Source organism: Peromyscus maniculatus, chromosome 3 (assembly GCF_049852395.1).
Source record: "Peromyscus maniculatus bairdii isolate BWxNUB_F1_BW_parent chromosome 3, HU_Pman_BW_mat_3.1, whole genome shotgun sequence".
In the NCBI taxonomy this organism is placed as follows: domain Eukaryota; kingdom Metazoa; phylum Chordata; class Mammalia; order Rodentia; family Cricetidae; genus Peromyscus; species Peromyscus maniculatus.
Genome location: NC_134854.1, coordinates 92735857 through 92758624, shown reverse-complemented (window position 1 = coordinate 92758624; position 22768 = coordinate 92735857). Strand labels below are relative to the sequence as shown.

The 22768-nt window shown below is 43.3% G+C and overlaps 2 protein-coding genes across 2 annotated transcripts in view; both read right to left on the bottom strand.

Moving 5' to 3' along the window:
• The window catches only part of Eif2ak3 (eukaryotic translation initiation factor 2 alpha kinase 3), a 72544-nt gene that overhangs the window by 43085 nt on the left and 6691 nt on the right, over positions 1-22768 (bottom strand). The window contains exon 2 of the mRNA XM_042273441.2: positions 10963-11092. Within this exon, the coding sequence (XP_042129375.2) occupies positions 10963-11092 (130 nt within the window). The remainder of the gene's footprint in view (positions 1-10962; positions 11093-22768) is intronic.
• LOC143272385 (eukaryotic translation initiation factor 2 subunit 3, X-linked) lies at positions 13881-16836 on the bottom strand. The gene has a single exon (XM_076566897.1). The coding sequence runs from the start codon at positions 16822-16824 to the stop codon at positions 15406-15408; it is 1419 nt and encodes a 472-aa protein (XP_076423012.1). The 5' UTR covers positions 16825-16836; the 3' UTR covers positions 13881-15405.

The window sequence follows — 22768 nt, the reverse complement described above, 5'->3', positions numbered from 1 at the left end:
TGTGTGTGTGTGTGTGTGTGTGTGTGTGTGTGTGTCTGTCTGTCTGCCTCTCTCTCACATACACACACACACACACACTCAATCAATCAATCAATCTTTTTAAAGAACTTGAACAGCTTTTAGAATGAATTAGACAATCTTCAAAGATTTGTTTATTTTTATTTTATGAGTATTTGCATGTATGTTATGTGTGCCTGGTGCCCATGGAAACCAGAAGAGGGTGACAGATATCCTGGAATGAGAGTTACAAATGACTGTGAGCTGCTATGTGGGTGCTAGGAACCAACCCTGGGTCCCTCTGCAAGAGCAGCCAGTGTTCTTAACTGTTGAGCTCTCTCCCTAGCCCTAAATCAGGCAACCTTTCAGAGACTGCAGAGGACTCAGTAGTGGAGCTCTTGCCTACTGTGGACAGAAGTAGAGTTCATAAGGCTTGTCTTAGTTATTTCTCCATTGCTGTGATGAATCACCATTATCAAAAGCAACTCGGAGAAGTTTATTTCAGCTTCCAACTCTCAGGTCATAATCCATCACTGATGGACCATGGAGGCAGGGCTGAAGCTGAGGACACAGGAACATTGTTTACTGGCTTGCTCAGCCTGCTTTCTTACATACCCAGGACCACTTGCTTAGAGGTGGCTCCACCCACAATGGGCCGTGCCCTCCCATATCAATCACTGACTAAGAAAATGCCTACAGGTTTGCCTATAGACCAGTCTTAAGGAGGCATTTTCACAATTGTGGTTCCCACTTCTCAGATGCATCTAGGTTTGTATCAGGTTGACAGAAAGCTGGCTAGCATAAGGCCTACGTTCAATCTCCAGCATTACATAGAAAAGAGCGAGTTCAGCTTGTCTTCTGTTTTTGAGGGGAAATGGGGTAGGGGTTAAGACAGTGTCTCGCTTTTCAGTCCAGGTTGATCTTAAACCAAATTCTGAGATAACAGACGTGCCCCACTCATGAGTTCTAATAAAATAATATTTAGTTTCTCTGAATGCTTTGTGAACAAATCATAATTAGTAACTATGAAAGGTGCACTATTTGTGTGGGCGTGCATATACACTTGCTTTCCTATGTTTGTGATTGGATCTCAATCATGTATGTAGCCTATGCCGGCTTCAAACTCATAATCCTGCCTCAGCTTCCTAAGTGCTGGGATTATCAAGAGCATGGAATATAGAAGTCTGCCACCATGCCCAGCTCCACATACATCTTTTCAAAGGTATTCCACCAAACCAGTGTGGTGGTGCACGCCCGTAATCCTGGTACTGTGATGGCAGAGGCAGGAAGCCCCTGTGCTAGCCAGAGTGAAGGCAAGTTGGTGAAATACCCTCTGTTCCCCACGAGCACCATGTCATTGCTGTCTGTTTATGCACCTGTCTGCTTATGCACCTGTCTGCTTATGCACCTGTCTGTTTATGCACCTGTCTGCTTAGACACCTGTCTGCTTAGGCACCTGTCTGCTTAGGTCCCTGTCTGCTTAGGCACCTGTCTGCTTAGGTCTCTGTCTGCTTAGGCCCCTGTCTGCTTAGGCACCTGTCTGCTTAGGTCCCTGTCTGCTTAGGCCCCTGTCTGCTTAGGCACCTGTCTGTCTGCTTAGGCACCTGTCTGCTTAGGTCCCTGTCTGCTTAGGCCCCTGTCTGCTTAGGCACCTGTCTGCTTAGGTCCCTGTCTGCTTAGGTCCCTGTCTGCTTAGGCCCCTGTCTGCTTAGGTCCCTGTCTGCTTAGGCACCTGTCTGCTTAGGTCCCTGTCTGCTTAGGCACCTGTCTGCTTAGGTCCCTGTCTGCTTAGGCACCTGTCTGCTTAGGCACCTGTCTGCTTAGGTCCCTGTCTGCTTAGGTCCCTGTCTGCTTAGGCACCTGTCTGCTTAGGTCCCTGTCTGCTTAGGCACCTGTCTGCTTAGGTCCCTGTCTGCTTAGGCACCTGTCTGCTTAGGTCCCTGTCTGCTTAGGCACCTGTCTGCTTAGGCACCTGTCTGCTTAGGTCCCTGTCTGCTTAGGCACCTGTCTGCTTAGGTCCCTGTCTGCTTAGGCACCTGTCTGCTTAGGTCCCTGTCTGCTTAGGCACCTGTCTGCTTAGGTCCCTGTCTGCTTAGGCACCTGTTTGCTTAGGCACCTGTCTGCTTAGGCACCTGTCTGCTTAGGCACCTGTCCCTGTCTGAAACAGAAAGGCTCATCTCCTAGGGAAAACCATGCTTAAAATAAAATAAAATAAAACTCTGAATTCTAACTTAGTATAGACTAACAATAGAGTTGTTTGCTCTTTTTAGGAGGAAATGAGGGCACAGTGCAAAAACAGAAAACAATATGATGTATCTATAGTCTAAGTAACAGAAAGATAAAAGTAGCCATCTGAGTACAAGTTAGCTGCATAATAGACACACTTGGAATACTCTTCATAAAGGCATCCTAAATAAAAATAAAGATTGCCTGTGTATTTATAAAAGTGACCCAAGCCACAGAGAAATAAGAGCTCAAAAACATTTAGTCTATTGAAATTTATTTATTTGGTTGGTTGGTTGATTAAGACAGGGTCTCACTTTGTAGCCCTAGCTGGTGGCTTGGAATTCACTATGTAGACCAGGCTGGCTTTGAACTCACAGATTTCTTATTTGCTTCTGTTTCCTGAGTGCTGGGAATGAAGAAAACTGTGTGCCACCATGCTAGCCCATCAAGTGAGATTTTGTTTTTTACTTACATTCATTTAGTGTGTGTGTGTGTGTGTGTGTGTGTGTGTGTGTGTGTGTGTTCGTGTGTGCATGCACATGCCATGGCATGAGGGTGGTGGAGGTCAGAGGACAACTTGAGGTTCTCTCTTCTCACTATATAGGTTTAGATCAAAGTCAGGTCCTCGGGCTGAGCAGTTGGTAAAGGACTGAGCCACCTTGACAGCTCTAGTCTATTCAGATTTAAGTGTGGCCCAAAGGTGCCCAGAGACCTCAAACAAACAAACAAACAAACAAACAAACAAAAAACCCCACTACAGAACAAATTGTTATTTATTAAATAAAATTTTAAGGCAATCAGTGAGGAACCATAGTCAAATATCCACACTTTCTCAAGGTTGAGCCTGTATTTAGATTACCAGAGAAAAAGAAAATCAGACTTCACATTAGGAGGTCCTTCTGAAAATTTAAAACACAAGTCTTAGCTACTGGCTGTCCAAATGACAGTGGGGTCATTACCTAGGGAATGTGATCCGCTAAGGCTCAGAGTGGACCCGGGTTCCCTAGTCATCTTAACACACACTCGGAGGCGCAGTCACAGCGTGGTTTCGTATGACGATTCTTTTGAGGAAGTTTTGTAGGTGCCTTGTAAACAGGAAGGAGTGGTAAAGGAGATGTGTGTCCCAAGACACCTCAGCCTTCCTGCCACGTGCGCTCTTTAAATATCATACGAAATATTTGTTTCTAATGGAGCTATCACTCTCCCTGCACACACGGGATTCCATGGACATGGTCAAAACACAAAGCGACACACTAAACACACCAAACGAGAAAACAACACACTAGTTCATAGACCCTTGGAACAGAAAGAGTTCATGGGCTGGAGAGATGGCTCAGTGGTTAAGAGCACTAGCTGTTCTTCCAGAGGTCCTGAGTTCAATTCCCAGCAACCACATGGCGGTTCACAACCATCTGTAATGAGATCTGATTCCCTCTTCTGGCATGCAGGCAGAACACTGTATCCATAATAAATAAATAAATAAATAAATAAATAAATAAATAAATAAATAAACAAATCTAAAAAAAAAAAAAAAAATGAGTTCATGACATCAGAACAAGCCAGGATGCAACGAGACCTGAACCTAGTGTGATAATGTGTAATGAATGTATACTTTTAATAAAAAAAAAATAGTGTGTGTACATACGGGTTATGTGCATGTATGTACTTGGGGTGTTCAGGGGGGAGTACACATCTGTGTGCACGTATAAATGGAGGCCAGAGGTCAACCTTGAGTATCTTCTTCAATCACTGTGTACTTCCTGTTTGAGACAGTTCACGGATTCAGCGAGAGTAGCTAACCAGAAAGTCTCAGGATCTTCCAGTCTTCACTCCCCCAGCCCTGGGATTATAAGATTTTATCATTACACTCAGCTATCACCCGGGTGTTGGGTGATCCCAACTTAAGTCCTCATACGTATGCAGCAAGCACTTTACCCTGCCAGCTTATATAAACTTCTTTCTTGTCTCTGTTTATTTTTGAGACAAGGTTTCGTGTAATCCAAGCTGGCCTTGAAGTCACTACATAGCCAAGGATAACCTTGAATTCTTCTACACCCCCCACCCCCATCTCCGCCCCAAGTGCTGGGGTTGAAAGCACAACCACGTGCCCGGCTTTGTCTGTGTCTTTTGAGACAGATTCTCACTGTATGACCCAGGCTGGTGTAGAAATCATTATTCTCCTGCCTTAGTCTCTGGGACTCAGAGACTACAGGTGTGTACCACTGTGTCTGGCTGCATACAGCAAACTGAAGGAACTTCCCCGACTAATACAGAAAGTCCCATGTTCTGGTCCCTCCCCCACAATACCACAAAGTCTAAAAAAAGCTTCAACTTCTAGTCCATGTACATGTGATCCACAATCAATTCTTCAACCAATAAGAGCTGGAGTGATCAGTCTACCTGGTCCTTTACCGTCCACCTTAGCAAACCAAGAGGATCTTTAATATTTAATAGCTGCTGCACGGACAGCAACTCAGGTCTTGGGAGTTAAACTTGCTGCATCTATATATGAAAGCTGAGAGAAACCAAGCATCTAGCACAGGAGGACCCAGGTGGAGCCACACATCTGTTTATTGCCACTGGGGAGATACCTACTGTATTCTTCCTGCCCATTGCAATAGCCCTCCTCTTATATGATGGCTGCCCATTGAACACTGTATTTAAAGTAGGAAATAATAGCCACTAGGAAGACTAGGGTCTTCATAAAACATTGCTCCAGACGTTCTTGGAAAATTTGTGACCTGTAGTTCAGGGTATTTTTGTAGTAGTAGTATTTTGTCTAACCTTTTTTTTTTTTAAAGACAGAATCTTACTATACATGTAGCCTTGGCTGGAACTCACTATATATAGACAGACCATGCTGACCTTAAACTCAAAGAGATCCAAGTGCCTCTGCCTCCCCAGTTCTAGGATTAAAGGTGCCCACTACCACGCCCAGCCCTTGTCCAACTTCTGAACATAACTGCTAGTATGAGTGACAGATGGATCCAACTCATAGTGCATTACTGTCTCTTGGAAAATGTTTATAATCTCAAATGTCCTTATAATATTTCTATCATCGACTAAGTTAGCAACCCTTAAAGGATGGTCTGTGATTTTTTTTTTTGCAGGTCAAATAGTCTTCAAAATCAGGTGTGACTGCTCCTGTACTGCTGCTACTGTTCTGAATGTGTAAGAGCCACACATGCTGACACTCCGAGTGCTGAACAGATCTTGTGTTCCTCTCTGCTGCACACTCTGAGCAACAGAAACTTTATTTTTGTTTTTCCTCGGGATTTTTGAGGCAGGGTCTCCCTATATAGCCCTGGCTGGCTTCAAGACTATGCTAGCCTTGAACTTGTAGTGATCCTCCTGCCTGTGCCTCTTAAATTACAGGATTACAGGAGGGTGGCACAAGGTCCAGCTTAAGAATGTTCTTGGCAGAGGCAGGTGCCTCTGAGAGTTCAGGGCCAGACTGGTCTACATAGTGAGACCTTGATTCAAAAAAACCAAAACCAACCAACCAAACAAACTGTTCTTGATGGAGATAAAGCCCAGTGGTAGAGCACATGCCTAGCATGTGCAACGACCTCACATTTAATCCTTAGCACTAAGATGCTTGCCAGAGACTGTGGTGAATGCCTGTAAATGCAACATTCAGGAGCTGAAGCAGGAGGATTGTGATTTCTAGGAAAGCCTGGGCTCTCCAAGACTTTGTTGAAAGAAGGTGGGGGTGGGGGCAAGGGAGAGGAGGAAGGAAAAAGAATGTGTGTGTGTGGGGGGGAGATACAGAGATAGACAGAGAGAGACAGAGATAGAGAGGAAGACAGAGAGAGACACACAGAGAGAAAAAACATTTGAAGCTACAAACAGGACGAATTTTATTAAGTCTTGACCCTTAGAACTATCTTCCTCCTGGTCTTGTCACTAACTAGGAAGTGTGTCAAGCACTTGTGCACATCTTAAATGTGTCAGAAACCTGTCTCGAGAGCAGCACTTGTGTGTACTAAATTATTTGTTCTGTTTAAACAGCTTCATTTTGTTCAACAATCAACTGAAACCAACAATAGCAACGAGAGTATATTCTAGACATTTCCTCCAAAAGAACAAAGTAGGCTTTTTTCTTCAAAGAAAACAACTGACAGTATTTGTGATGAAATTCAAGTTTGCAAGTGAAAATCAGAAAACTAGGTAGGCTGTATCCACAGGAGAAACCCTGCAGGGCTGTGTGGGCAGCACAGTGGCAGGCTAGCTTAGTGTGCAGGAAGCCCTCAATTCCCAACACCAAAAACCCAAGTCAAACCAACCCAACAGCCTCTGATTAAATCAGTGATGTTAGTGACGATTTGAATTTTTTTCCAATGTACTGTGTATTAATAATAACTCAATGAGTCAATATTTCCTAGTGAAGTCAGAAAACCATGATGTTAGAGTAAAAGGCAAGATGGCTAAGGCAACAGAGTATAAAATGCTCATTGCTGGAGCTGGTGACATGGCTCAGCCATTGAGAGCTCTTGCTGTTCTTGCAGAGGACTGGGGTCAGTTCCCAGCATCCACATTCAATGGCTCACAACCCAGTTCCAAGGGATCCAACACTCTCTCTGGTTTCTGTGAGTGCTGCACAATTGAGGAACACAAGCAGGCACACATATACACATAAATAAAAATAAGGTCAGAGTGATGCACACCTTTAATCCTAGCACTCGAGAGGCAAAAGTAGGCAGATCTCTGTGAGTTTGAGGCAGCAAGTTCTACAAGCAGGTCTACACAGCAAGTTCCAGACCAGCCAGGGCCACATGGTGAGCCCCTTACACAAAGAAAACAAAATAAAAACCCAACAATAAATAAAAAACATTTAGAAAATGTTAATTGCTTTGGTTTCAGACTCTTTCAGAAACTTACATTTGTTTGGGGGCAGTGCCAAAACAAAACAAAAGGCCACTAAAATATTCCTCCCTTCTCCAACAACCTATGTGTGGGGTTGACTTTTCTTCATATAACTGAAACAAAAAATGCAATATAATTTTTGTTTGTTCGTTTTGTTTTTCTAAGATGGGTCTCATATATTTCAGGCTGGCCCTGAAGTCACAATGTAGCCAAGGCTGGCTTCCATCTCCCGGTGCTGGGACTACAGTCATTAGCTACCATGCCTGACAACAATGAAATATATTTAATAAAGAAGCAGATATAAAAATCTAGTTGTCTTCTACTAAACTGAAAATTAAAGAGATCTGCCAATGTGTAAAAAGTGTGCCTCTTTTATCTTGATAACATGTCACGCTATCATGTACTGGGTTTATTATTAATTAGTAAGTCTTTTGGAAATTCTCTTTCTTTCTCTCTTTCGCCCTCTCCTTCTCCTCCTCTCCCCTTGTTTTGCTTTAATAAAGGGTCTCTCTGTATAGCTCTGGCTTTCCGGAAACTCAATTTGTAGCCCAGGCTGGCCTAAAACTCAGAGATCCAGGCGCCTGAACAATTTATTTTAATTTTTAATGTTATAAATATAGATATGTAGCTGGGTGTGATGGTACATGCCTGTAATTCCAGCACTCAGAAGGCTGAAGCAGAAGGATAAGGAATACAAAGCTGTCCTGGGCTTATAGTAAGACTCTGTTTCAGATAGGTAGGTAGGTAGATAGATAGATAGATAGATAGATAGACAGACAGACAGACAGACAGGTGATTTGAATAGCAATGGCCCTTATGGGCTCATAGATTTGAATACTTGGTCATTAGGAAGTAGAGCTACTTGATAAAGATTAGGAAGTGTGGCTTTGTTGGAGTGGGTGTGGCCTTGTTGGAGGAAGTGTGTCACTGTGGGGAAGGGGCTTTGGGGTTTTTAAATGCTCAAGCCAGTCCCAGTGTCTCTCTCTCTCTTCCTACAGTCTGCCAATCTAGATGGAGAATTCTCAGCTACCTCTCCACCATGTCTGCCTGTGTATTACCATGCTTCCTGCCATGATGACAATGGACTAGATATCCCAGACTGTAAGCCAGCCCCAATTAACTGTTGTCCTTTAAAAGAGTTGCCATGGTCATGGTGTCTCTTCACAGCAGTAGAATAATGACTAAGGCAGACAAATATAAAAGAAAAATGCTCCTTAGCTCCCTTAATAAAACTTAAGAACTGGGGGCTCAAAGAGTGACAGCCCTTGTCTACAAGCCTGCCAACCTGATTTGGTGCCTGGGACCTATATGGTAGAAGGAGAGAACCAAGTCCCGAAAGCTGTCCCCCGATCTCCACACTTGCACTGTGGTATGTATGCCCTTCACAATACACATAATGAATAAAAAAATGTAATAAAGAATTTCAAAATAAATGTAGAAGGCTCGTCAGACCAATAGTTTGAGACTTGCCATATTTTATGAACAGCCTGTGTCTATACAGGAAGTGTACATACAAACATGGAAAAGGTTCCAGAGCAGATACACAAAGTACAACTGGGAAGTCTTTATCACACAGTAGGACTGCAACTTCAAGGAAATCACAGCTCTAAGATTTGATTTTCAACATTTTATAAAGTAGATTGACTTAGCAACATCAGGAGGGTTACTATAAGGAACACCAATTACACATTATGATGCTGAGAATAACATCATTAACATATCTATATATTAAGCTATCATGTTGTCACAAATGATCAATGCCTTTAGAAAATTAAAAATGAGATAATGTAAAGAGGTCTCAGCTCCCCACACACACTTTAATTTTTTGGGGGGCTGGAGAGATGGCTCAGCAATAAGAGAACTTTCTGTTATTGAGTTCAGATCCTAAGTTCAGATCCCAGCACCCACACAGAGTAGCTCACAACCTCTTGCTACTCAAGCTCCAAGGGATCTAACACCCTCTGGACGCTTAAAAATGAATTATATTTATTAATTAATTGATTGATTGATTTGTGCATGGGTGAGGCACAGCCACCGGGTGCAATGTGGAAGTCAGAGGACAACCTTTGGGAGTTAATTCTTCTCTTCCATCATGTGGGCCCAGGCTTCGAACTCAGGTATTCAGGCTTGGAAGATTAGCAACTTTACCCACTGAGCCATGGATTTTTTTTTTTTCTTCTTGCATGAAAAGTATCTACTGAGCTTTTTTTTTTTTTTTTTTTTTTTGTCTTTGCGTGGGGTGGGGTGGAAGGCCAGGACAACCCAGGCAAACCTTAAACTTGCTATGCAGCTGAGGATGACCCTGAACTCTTGTTCACAGCTGTTAGCACTTTGGTTAGTACAGCTGTTCACATTCTACTTGGTCATGCCATGCAGCCCACCCATTGCTGTGTGCGGATTTTCAGTTTGCAAATACACACATGCTCTGAATCACTACAACACGCTGAAATGATCTCAGATAGAAATGGCTTATAATCTCATTTTGCTGATCATCTTCATGTCTAGTTTAAAAATAAGGAAAATCCCACAAGAGAGAGCACAAATAAACATCTGAATACCATTCCTAAAATCTGACTTCAGGTTAAAGACAATGAACTTGCTATTCACACCAGTAATTCTTAACAACAGAAGCTCACGAATCCCAAAACATGCGTCAGCATACGGTTTGACAAACCCAAAAGCATCGTACACACTGCTTGCCCAAAGTCTAGCGCACAGGAGATGTAGAGACTCTGCAAGACTGTTTGCTTAAGTCCCCTCCTCAGAGCCGCAGAAACGATCCAGGCTGGGTTTACTGGAACACACGAGAAGTGCGGGTACGGAAAGGAGGCTGGTAGCAGTGTTCCCATCCCGGAGCTCCACCAATGACAGTAAGACTGTGGGCGTGTCCACAGTTAGCAATGACTAGATGTGGGAGGAGACTGAGGGCGTTCAGCAGGCGACTGACTGCAGGTCCCCTCCCGCGGCTCTCAAGATGGACTTACTTAAAATACAGACTAAAGCTCAGGAGACAGCCCAGAGTCAAGGTTAAATACTGGAAAGTAAGCTTCTCTCTTCCACTCCTCCCCACGGCACCACCCCAAGATGGGCAGTTCCTCACCGAGGGGGAACGAACCTGCCAAGGGGTGGAGCTGAAGCACGGGTCTCAATGTTTGTTGCTCTCTATAACCCAGAGCTCAGAACCAGGAAGCACAAATTTTCTGCGATAAATAGAATTAGATGAAACGTAGTGTACTTAGGGCTGGTGAGAAGGCTCCTGCCACACAGGCCTGATGACTGGAGTTCAGTCCCTGGAACCCACAGTGGAAGGAGAGAACTGAGTGCATCAAGTTGACCTACAACCTCCGTATGTGCAATATTGGATGCGTGTGCCTGTGTGCCTGTGTGCCTGGGCCTTCTCTCCTCCACCTCCTCCACTCTAATAAAAGATATTATTTTATATATAATTACCATAATATATATATATATATTTAAGTGACCTGGTTTGGACCATACAAAAAACAATTAGGATTTACAATACTTAAGAAAAAATTTAGAGAATAACAAAGCATAGGGTTCTGCAGCATGGATTTCTAACCAGAAAATCTTAATTATTGCTCCTTCTTGGGGATCCTATGATGGTAATACGAAAAGATGACCACATCATCAACCAGGTAATGTGCTATCTGGATATAGCAGACATGGCTTCTTGGTTACTTATGTGATTAACACATGTAATGCCTGCAGCAATCCTAAGAAGCGGGTGCTACCATCCACCCCATTTTACAGAAACGTGAAGTGACGCTTGACATCTCCAACCCAGGCAAAGGCTCCGAGCTCAAGCTTCACAAGAAGACACAGCAGCGATTCTCACCACAACTTGAGTTTTCTTACCTCCGGCTTGCTGAGGCTAGATGAAACCAAGGAACCAGATCCCACATCCAAATCCCACTGCTTTTTCCCATGATTCTCAGCGTCCAATGCAGCAATTCTTCCATCTAAAGTGCTGATAATTACTAAGGATCTGCAAATGAAAAACAAATAGAACAAAATTTGGAAAGCAATCTAAGACAATGTGCACTTATTCAATCACTTGAAAGAAAGTTCGTCCCATCAGAAAGAAAAGAGGGGAGACCACTGCCCCTCAACCTTTAAGGTCTTGTCACCTATCTGTCTCTAGAGCAAGACAACTAACTTCACCACACCCTTTGTCTGCTCAAGCCTCTGATGAAGAGCCCTCGATTCCTAGGTCTCCCCTCCTTCCACATCCTCATCACCTTCCATCACCTCATCATCCTCAACATCCTGGCTGTGTCCTCTCCTGCTCTTTCCTCACCTCCTGAGATCCACTCCTTTGCAACACATTCCTCTGCAGACTTTCTTGTGTGTGTGCATGTGTATGTGTGCATGTGTGTGTGTGTGCATGTGTATGTGTGCATGTGTGTGTGTGTGCATGTGTATGTGTGCATGTGTGTGTGTGCATGTGTGCATGTGTGTGTGTGTGCATGTGTGCATGTGTGTGTGTGTGCATGTGTATGTGTGCATGTGTGTGTGTGCATGTGTGTATGTGTGCATGTGTATGTGTGCATGTGTGTGTGTGTGCATGTGTATGTGTGCACACGTGTGTAGGTTGGAGCCCCGGGGGGTCTTCCTGTCTCTGCTTCCCCAGGGCTGGAATTACAGTAGTGTACCACCACACCCAGCTTCTACCTGGGCCCTCGTGCTTCTGCAGCAAGCACTTACCTGAATAAGCCCCGACCCAGCCCTCTCGCTACCTTCACTCTCAGCCCCCTCCCCAAATTCTCACTCTGCTGCTTGCTTTCCTAGAACATTCCCTAAGAACACTACTTCCCCAAGGAAGGGAGAACATTCTCCTACCGTGACTCTTGACTACCAGGCCTTTCATCTCCTTGCTACTTCTGGCCCATTTCCTTCCTCTTCTCCCTCAAAATTCTTGGGATCAGAATTCCGTTCCATCCATCAACCTTCCTAATGGTCCTGTGCTGTCCCTTTCATAGGTCACCAGCTTATTCCTGGAAGAGTTTAGTTGCTGGTGACTGTCACTAACTCACATGACTTTTCCTCAGTTCTCTGGGTTTTTACTGTGTCTATCTTGTATCGGCCTCTCCTGTCAGGCCCTCGACTCCGTCAGGACTTCATTTCAAGCATTGCACTTCAGCCACCAAGGCTTTTCTTTCCTGCTTGCTGTTGCTGGAGGGCTTCTCTCCAGATCCCACCAAGCCCCGCAGTCCCACAACCCACGTATAAAATAATCACTCAGACGCTTATATTACTTATAAGCTGTATGGCCATGGCAGGCTTCTTGTTAACTGTTCTTTTTTTTTTTTTTTTTTTTTTTTTTTTTTTTTTTTTTTTTTTTTTTTTTCTTTTTTTTTTTTTTGGAACACACACCTTTAATCCCAGCACTTGAGATCTCATGTCTTGCTTGGGTAAGACACATGCCTTTAATCCCAGGAAGTGATGGCAGGAAGCAGAAAGGTATATAAGGCATGAGGACCAGGAACTAGAGGCTTTTAAGCAGCAGTTCAGCTGAGGTCCATTCAGGTGAGGACTCAGCTTTCAGTCTGAGGATTCGTAGAAACAGGATCGGATGAGTTGTCAAGGTGAGTTGGCTATGGCTTGTTCTGCTTCTCTGACTTTTCAGAATTCACCCCAACAGCTGGCACCATGTTTTTTTAATAAGACCGTTTACCAATTACACTCTCGCTTCCCTGCATACCTCTCCTGCTTGTATCCTTCTCTCAATAGATCCTATTCCATTTTCATGTTTTATGTATTCTAATGCCCTTAAAAGTTTCCCCGCAGTTTTTTTTGAGACCTCCAGCCTTGCTGGAGATTAGCAAGCAGCCTGACTAGGGATATAATTATCCCGAACAACAAGCTATCTTCCACTTTCCTTTTATGTTCTTTAATACTCAATTAGTATAAGAATAATTTCCTGAAAATTGGCAAAATGTCTTAGCTTGTCAAGATTTTTGCACGTCTTTTTTTTTTTTTAATGTTATTTTGCCTACACGGCCTTGAGTTCAGTCCTCCAGCCTCAACATTCTTCTGAGTGTTAAGATTATAGGCCTGTGACACTACGCTTGGCCTGAGCATCAATCTTAAGTATATCTGTTTTCAGTAAAATTACCAAAAAAAAAAACAAAACAAAACAAAAAAATGAACAAGCCCCCAAAGTTATCTATTTCATTGAAAGCATCACCAAATGAAGTCTTTCAAAAAAAAAAAAAAAAGAAAGAAATGAGATTTATGAATCTAGTTATTTGCACTTATTAGTTCTACTCCTCTGTAAAAAAACTAGCACACATCTCATCCTTGGCGGCTACATAGAGCATAGAAATAGAGCTTTAGGTGGCATATTCATGACCCTGATTCTTTTAGACTAACTTTAAATCACGTACATGTTTTGCTGAGAATCACTGCACTGATTTGAAGTGACTTTTTTTCCCCTCCCTGAGACAGGGTTTCTCTGTATAGTTTTGGTGCCAGCCTCGTCTTTGAACTCACAGAGATCCTCCTGACTCTGCCTCCTGAGTGCTGGGATTAAGGGCATAACCACTGCCTGTCTTGAAGTGACTTTTGAGACAAGGTCCATTGCTTTCATACCTGCATGGCCACTATATGAAGCACAGCGCTGTACAAAACTGATATTCACAGATGCTTGAAATGAATGATAAGAGATTCTGGTTCCAGTTCTGACGTGAGATTACATTAGCCATTCAATATTTTCAGTCTCACACCAGAATTTCTAGTATAAAGTATCTACAAAACACATGGGCACATGGATATAAAATTAATGCTTGACTCAGAACCTTGTTTTATTTAAATGTGTTCTTCATGCTACAATACAACCCTTCAGAGTCAATCAAATACGTAACGTCAACAGTTTCCTCAAAACTCTTAAAAACTCACAGCCACAGTCCTACACCTCTATAAGGCAGCTTCAGTATGCAAAAGATCACAACACAGTAATTGTGGAATTAAATCCCATTTTTATGCAAATCAAAAGAAAAGCAAACAAGAGTATCAAATATCAAACTACCAAAAGCCAGTGACATTACTCAGTATGTGTATTTCTCAACCCCTTAAACTTCGTTCTCAACACTGGGGAGTTGTTCCCTGCCAAGTTTTTAGAGACAGGGTTTCTCTGTGTAGCCCTGGCCGTCCTGGAACTCACTCTGTAGACCAGGCTAGCTGCCTCTGCCTCCATAGTGCTGGGATTAAAGTTATGCACTACCACCACTACCACTGCCTGGCCTTTTTTTTTTTTTTTTTAATTCCCCAGCAATTCTCATGACAGCTAGAGTTGGAAATCACTGCTCTAACAGAACATCTAATTAAGCAAAATCACGATTAATTCAAAAGCACAGCACAGGAAAATTGCAGGCACGTGGGGGATAGACTTAGAACCAACACACTCTGCTTTTGAACAGTCTTTATCTCTTCTAAGGCTCAAAGATTACTAACAGCATAATTTACACCATAATCCTACCAACTACTACAGCTAGGGGCAGTAGTCAGCAGTAGGGTGCTTGTTCATCATGCAGGAGACTCTGTTACTAAAACAAAGACCCCAGAAAACACAACCTGGACAGAACCTTGTCAACTATCATTTATCATCCATCGTTATAATACTATTTGTTGGTGAGGGAAGACTGAGATTTTTAGGCGTAAATAAGAAAGACACAGTCTCAGGGTACTGGAAGAGGGTGAGACCTTCTGGTGCTGGATTGTCCTGGTCCCATCCCGGAAAAAGCTAAGAGCAAAGGGTCACCTGTGGCAAGGGACTGAGCACTCAATTTCTAAGAGCCTTGCTCATTTGAGCTCACTGGTCTTCCTTCCCTTCCAATTTCAGATAACAGAAGACCAAATAAAGGGAGTGGGTCACGGAAAGTGCGGGCCCTTGTTTTTGACAGCAACAACTGTCCTTCACCATGGAGCCACTCCTGGATAAAATCATGAAGAGACCATTTCATTTTAGATAGGTTCATGATATGTGTGCTATAGCAAAGGCTGGTTGTCGTGAAGTTTCACTTCAAACTTTCACTCATTGACAAATCAGACATCATTTTGGAATGTTTAACTTCTGCTAAAATGTAGATTTAACCCAATATAGTATGTACTTTAACATTTACTTGTAGGCCCTATATTAGAAGTTGAGGTTAAATTCATCACCAAAATGAGAATATTCTTACAGCTACTACTAAGGTAATGAGCTACGAAATTAATTCCCTAGTATTGCTTTGAAAATATACCCCTAGACATTAAAAGAAATCCCAATTCCATCCCAAGGCATTGTTTAACTCGGATTCTTCAGTCATCATCTACAGTTGGCTTAATGGTCACTCCTCTTCTTATCTGACCCCAACCAATTAAACGCCAATGTTTCTCAACTCTTCGGCTAAGGGCAATTTTTTCTCCTACTTCTGTGCACACAGGATTAGTCAAAACAATCTTGCCCAAATCAGCCTTGACGGCACTAACTCTTCCTCCTGTTGACAGGGATCCTATGTTGACCATAAGCACTTCATTCTTAGACAGCTTTTGGACCTTTGCTGCTTTCTTGTCTCCTTCAGTTCGGACGCCCAGAAGACGTCTAAGCAGGAAATAGGAAATTTCCAGTTCTGTGAATATTTCAGGCAAAGCTCCAACTGCACCAAGCACTTGTCCCACCATTCTGTCAGCTCTGCACAAAGTGGGGTCAATCTTTGTGCCAACTCCAATGAGGCCACCTGGGGCAGCATACTGAAGATCATTATGTTCCGCAAAAAGTGATACAATTTTGGAAAAGATTGGTTTACACATGAGTTTTCCTTCACTATCTTTGGAAACAATACCAGGTCTCACTTCTATCTCCTGGCCTACCTTCAACACTCCTTTTAGAATACTACCACCAGCTACACCTCCCTTAAGGTCATCAACTTCACAGCCAGGTTTGTTGACATCAAATGACCTGATAACAATGAGACGGGGTTCTGAAGTAAAGTCTCTTGGGGGCACTGGTATTTTCTTCACTATGTACTCACAGACAACTTCAATATTATATTTCAGCTGAGCAGAAATTGGAATAATTGGTGCTCCTTCTGCTACTGTTCCTTGTACAAATGCAAGAATCTGCTCATATTGTTCCTTAGCCTGACTTTCTTTTACCAGATCAATTTTATTTTGTAAGATCAAAATATGCTTGAGTTTCATGATTTCTATGGCAGCCAGGTGTTCAGAAGTCTGAGGCTGAGGACATGATTCATTACCAGCTATCAACAGAAGAGCTGCGTCCATCACTGCCGCGCCGTTCAGCATCGTAGCCATCAAAATATCATGGCCAGGGCAGTCAACAAAGGAAACATGCCTGACTAGTTTGAAGTTCCCTTTGGTCCCTGGAATGTCTGTAGGAAACTCATCTGGTGTACTACTTCCACATGACCTGTAACATTCTGGTCTAGGACAACTTGGGTCATCAAGTTTATAAATCTTAGCATTAGCATATCCAAGCTTGATGGTAATATTTCTTTCTAGTTCATTTTTGAATCTGACGGTGTGAACTCCAGAAATAGCCTTTACCACAGTGGACTTCCCATGAGCTACATGACCAATTGTACCAATATTAATTGTAGCTTGTCTGCTGATAACTTCATGTGAAAGTGGTGTCAACTTGGTGACATCCAATGTGGCGAGATCCTGTCGGGAAAGATGTGGCTGCCCGAGAGTCACTCCAACCTCACCCCCAGCCATCTTGCTCAGAGAGGAAAGCTGTTAACTGTTCTTAAATCTTAAATTAACCCATTATTATAAAATCTATACCTTGCCACATGGCTCGTGGCTTACCGGCATCTTTACATGCTGCTTGTCCTGGTGGTGGCTGGCAGTGTCTCTCCCTCCTTCTTCCTGTTCCCTCAATTCTCCTCTCTCCTTGTCCCGCCTATACTTCCTGCCTGGTCACTGGCCAGTGTTTTATTTATATAGAGCAATATCCACAGCAGCTTGCTTCTTCTTTGACTCCAACAAACCTCTGACTCCATGAGAAGGTATGAGTCACTGATCCTACAACCCTCCATCTCTCTTATCCACACTGTGGAAAAAAACATTTCTGTTGTTTCTAGCCTCCCAGTCTACGGGACTTTATTATGGCAGCCTGAATACACAAAATGAGGATTCAAATCTCCTATAATTCCCAACTTAAAATCAGAACCAGCTAGGCCTAGTGGATATGCCTTTGTTCCCAGCATCTGGGAGGCTGAGGTAGGAAAATTAAGAGCTTAAGGCTAACTTGGACTACAGTGAAAGACCCTGTCTCATAGCCCACTCTTAAAAAAACGCAAAAGTCCAACTACCAAACAAACCACTCTTATTTCTAGCCTCTAATCCCTTTCTTGTGTCTTTCTACAACAAAACTCCCACAGTATCAAAGCAGTTCTCTCTGGAGTCACTGTTGACCTTCACAATGACAAATACTCAGGGCCAACTATCACTCCTGCACTTTGTGAAACATACTCTTTATGTGGCTTCTGAGATACCACTTTCCTGATTTATGTATTCATTCATTTTTTTTTTTTCCAGAGGCAGGGTCTCTCTAAGCCCTGGAAACCCTTATAGCCCTAGCTGTCCTGGAAGTCATTATGTAGACTAGGCTGGTCTCGAACACAGAGGTCTACTGCTTCTGCTTCCCGAGTACTGGCACTAAAGGCATGTGCCACCATTCTTGGATATTTTCCTAATTCCCCGCCACACATAACAGACAGCAACTATTGCAGAAAACCACAGCCAATTAAAATGCAGAGGACAAGAGACCAAGAGATCATGTGGTACTCAGCCCCAATCACTACATCTCAATATAACTCCTAAGGCTCAGGGATCATTTCAGAAGAGGAAGTGGAAAAAAGACTGTAAGAATCAGAGGAACAGGAAGTTTGCTGTGAGATTGTATCTCCTAGAAATGTCAGAGAAGCTACATCCCTGAATGCTCATCAACACAGCTGTCTAAAGAAGACCTGGACAATAACGACACCAACGGACACGGTAACTTGGAAGGCGGGGCTCAGAGGGCCTCAACCCTAAATAAAAAACAATCGGCAACTGGGGAATGCTGGGAGTGGGAGGAAGTCTTCCCAGGGGAACGAGCTCCCCCAGCCCCTCACACTTGATTATCTAATACCAAGTGGTCAGCCCTGAAACAAAGGAGTGACTTTATATGGAGTGGACATATATTTTTATTTATTTGGGAGAAAGAGGATACAATCAAAGAAAAAAAAAAGGCCATGAATTTGAGAGAAGAGGCGGGGAGGTAAGTGGGAATGACTGGAGAGAGGAAAGGGACTATGGGAGATTATGTAATTATATTATAATTTTGAAAAGTAAAAGATAAAAAATTATTTTTTCACTCAATTCTCTGATCTTTCTCAGTTCCATTTTCTGGTTCCTCTTCATCTTTCTTGCCTCTTACGATAGTCTTCCCTATGTTTAACTAGTTGGGTGATCTCAGCCAGTCTCAAGATTTTAAACACACCTCTGTGCCGGCAACTCCAAAACTTTTATCTCTGGCTCTAGGCCTCTCCCCTGAGGTCTGGACACACATGTCTGAATACTATAATGCAGTGCCCTAACAGGCTCCTTGGTATATCAAAGTTGACATAGCCAAAGTCAAGACTACTCTGAGAAGAACCCCTCAAATGATTTTTCTTGCTGTTATTATCTTTTTTTGCATTGGACATACACCCCTGGTACTAGCAGACTGTAAATGTCACATTGGAAGAAAGCATTGAACACTGGTTTCACCTGAGCTGGCTTCAATTCCTAGGAATTCACGGGGCTTATTTGCCTGCTTTAAAGACCGTGCAAGAGTCGGGCATGAGGGTGAGCGTGAGGGCTCAGCTGGTAAGGTGCTTGATGCCGAGCCCAGCATCCTGAGTTTGAGTTCTTGACCCCATACGGTAGCCAGGGAGAGTTAACTCCTGAAGGTTGTCCACTAATCTTCAAATGTGTGTGTGCAAGCACACACTGCAGGAGCACATACACACAAAACAAACAAACAAACAAATAAATAAATAATAAATAAATAAAATTTTTTTTTTTTTTTTTTTTTTTTTTTTTTTTTGGTTTTTCGAGACAGGGTTTCTCTGTGTAGCTTTGCGCCTTTCCTGGAACTCACTTGGTAGCCCAGGCTGGCCTCGAACTCACAGAGATCCGCCTGGCTCTGCCTCCCGAGTGCTGGGATTAAAGGCGTGCGCCACCACCGCCCGGCTAAATAAATAAAAATTTACATCTTCTTAAAAGACCACACAAATTCCAACTATGCATAAATCAGTATGTTCCTGGTTAGGAATATAAGGTACAATTTCACTCCTTGCATTGCATTTGATGTACAATATGCACAAAGTAAAACCATAAGTTAATCAGGGAAATAAGTTACTATAAACTCATTTGAAATCTCTCCAAGCACAATTTGTGAGGTGTTGTGGTATACCGTGTGATCTCAGCACTCAGGAGACAGAAGGATCTCAGCCAGCCAGTCTGGGTAACACACCAAGTTTAATGCCAGCCTGGACTACACAGTAAAACCCTGTCTAAAAAAGCAAACAACACATAAATGTAATTACCAAATTATACATTAATTTTCTTATTTTGGATTTTAAAGTGGTAACCCTTTATCTTATTTGTGAAAATAAAATTTTCACCACATAACTTTAGTTTATAAATCAAAGGAAAAGACCAGCTCAATTCCTTTTAAGCTTTCTACCTGTTGCTGGAGCTGGTCTGGAACTCTGGAGGTCAAGAGATTCTCACCCCCCCCCCCCACCTCCTGAGCACTCTGACAAGGGTTAAAAACAAAACAAAACAAAACAAACCCTATAAAATCCTCTGCCTCTCGTGTTACGGGGTAGGGTGTATGACAAGTTGGCAGTAACATACTAGGGGGTGCACTTTGACTCCTTCCTATAGCACGTGTTCTAAAGGGAGGGATCTCTTATGCCATAGCTGGAACTGAGCAGCAGCACCGGGACAATGCAGACACGAGGTTCCGGCGATCATCTAATTTACAGTCAAGATGGATGCTCACTGCCATTGACCAGGAAAGCAGCAAGTCGCCAGACTCTTGCAAAAGAGCTCCAGCTGAATGCAGGGACAATAAAGGACCGAGGTGACACAGGCATCAGAACAGAGAGATGACAAGAGGGGGGACAGAAAGGCATTTATCTCCCCATGAATGCGCTATTTCAAACAAGATGAAAACCCTTTAACTTATTCAAGAACCAAAGAATTCACAGGTAGGGCCTGGAAGTCAGACCTGGACACACCTCCATGGCTCTGCCTTTATTCTCCTCAAAGTTTCACTCAGTTGGGCTTTTTATAATTTTTATTTATGCATTTATTTTGCAATGTATATGTGTTTCATGCCTAAAGCTGGTGTCTTCCTCAGTTGTGCTCCATTTTATTTAAAGTTTTTTTTTTTTTTTTTTTGAACAAGATTTATTTTTAGCTGGGCTTGGTGGCGCATGCCTTTAATCCCAGCACTCGGGAGGCAGGCCGATTTCTGTTGAGTTCCAGGCCAGACTGGTCTACATAGTGAGTTCCAGGCCAGCCAAGGATACATAGAGAAGAAACCCATACCTCTCCCCTGGGTATATTTTTTGGTGTGTAGTATGTACATCCGTATGTTTTGCATGTGTAGGTCATGTTTGTGGGTGCCTGTGGAGCCAAAAGGCATTGGCGCCCCTGGAGCTGGAGTTATAGGCAATTGTGAGCTGCCTGACATAGGTGCTGGGAACCAAATTCGGGTCCTCTGGACGAGAAGCAAATACTCTTGAATGCTGAGCCATTTTTCCTGCCCCTCTACTTCCCTGATGGAGACAGAATCTCTTTCGGAACCCAGAGCTTGCCAATTCCCTCTAGTCTCGTTTGCCAGCTTGCTGAGGGTGGGAGGGGGGGAGGAACATGGTTCTAGGCTTCACACCTGCCGAGCAGCTGGTGTCTTATCCACTGGGCCATCTCCCAGCCCCTTGCCTCGTTTTTTTAAAAGGTAAAATAGAGCTGTTTCACTTCGCTCAATCTAACACAAACTGCCCGGTCATATAAAGCGATCACAAACTATTAAAGGCTCACAAGACAATGTATCGTGACATCCAGGATGAATTTCAAGCTAAGATCAGCTCTGCCAACTGATTTGTAACCGAGGAGGCAAAGAATTCACAACTCGCTAGAACACGATCTCTAACCGCTTCTGGTAGCCCTAGCTCCTTAGTGCAGCAGCGCATCTGTCTGGGATTCCCAGCAAGCACCATTCCAAACCTTTCCTCCCACAGAGGCCTCTGCCTCCGACAGACTCTCACCTTTCATTCCCATAGCTCTCCATCTCTTCCTAGCAGGCACTTTCTGTTTGTACTGCGTGCTCTTCCCAGAAAGCCAGGGCCCACTTTTCTCTCTCGTGAAAATGATGGTCCCAAACAAACCTACATGGCATTTGCAGTTCACCATCCCTTTCAGGACAGCTCCGCAGGTAGGTTCCACCCCTTATCAGGATGACATACTCAGAAAATTAAACCTCTCACCCAATTTCTTTCTCCTACTTTTTCCTCTCTTCACACTACACCCCTTCACTCTGCCACCTAACGAGTATCAGAGACCTCACTCCCACCTGCTCTCTCGCCCTCTTGAGACACTACGATCATAGCCACGTATTCCTGATTCTGTTTCCAAAGTTGCCCTTAAGTTTGTCTCTTCATTACCCCTGCCCTGGTCCCAGATTTTCATTTTCATCAAAACATTGTAAAAGCCTGTCTGACATATTTTCTGGCCTCGGGACCATTTCTTCCCATTTCTGATGAGTTTGAGTCCATAGAAGAGCTCTGATGAACTTCTGCTGTGCCCACTGCTTTGTAAGGGACAGAATGCTTTCACAATTGAGCTCCTGTGTACTTTCCTAACCTCATTCTGTCTCTGCTGCCAAGCTAATCCCCTCTCTTCACACCTCTCTCAACCCATGACAACACCCCCCCCCCAGGGGGTTCCAGCCCTTCCAACAAGCTTCCTTTGTTCATTCAATTTTCACCCTGTCTTCAAATATTTCATTTGCCAAGTGCTTGATACTCCATTAATTTTCTTTATATTTATTTTGTTTGGTTGGGGGGGGGCATACATGTGCCATAATCTGAATTGCAGATGTCAAAGGACAATGTACAGGAGTTGGTTCTCTCCTTTCACCAAATGGGTTCTAGGGATGGAGCTCATGCATCAGGGTTGGCAGCAAGCTCCTTCACATGCTGACCCATTTTGGTAGCCTACAGCTACCAAAGCCCCAGCTTTAAAGAAAATATTTAAAACTAGCCTAAATATTCAGTGTTTCTGGGAAGAAAGAAATATAATTATTATTGAAGGTTTGACATAGTTGGAGCTCAAAGCAAAGAAGTTCACTCTTTTGTGTGTGTTTGTCTGTTGAGACAGGGTATTTTACAGCCTCAGATACACTGTGTATATAGCAGAGGATGGCTCTGGATGTCTAGTCCTTCTGCCTCTGAGTGCTGCGGGGATTACAGGTATGTGTCACCACATCTGGCTTTTTAATTAGGGTCTTGCTTATTAAATGTCTCATTCCATTACATTATTTAAATAACCTATAGTCCATGGATTCCCACTGGATCTCAAAGATCCCTTATATAGGTCCACAGTGACCTGGGAACTCAGG

Excerpts from the sequence above, each read along its gene's own strand:
- LOC143272385 (XM_076566897.1), bottom strand. The coding sequence starts at position 16,824 with ATGGCTGGGGGTGAGGTTGGAGTGACTCTCGGGCAGCCACATCTTTCC.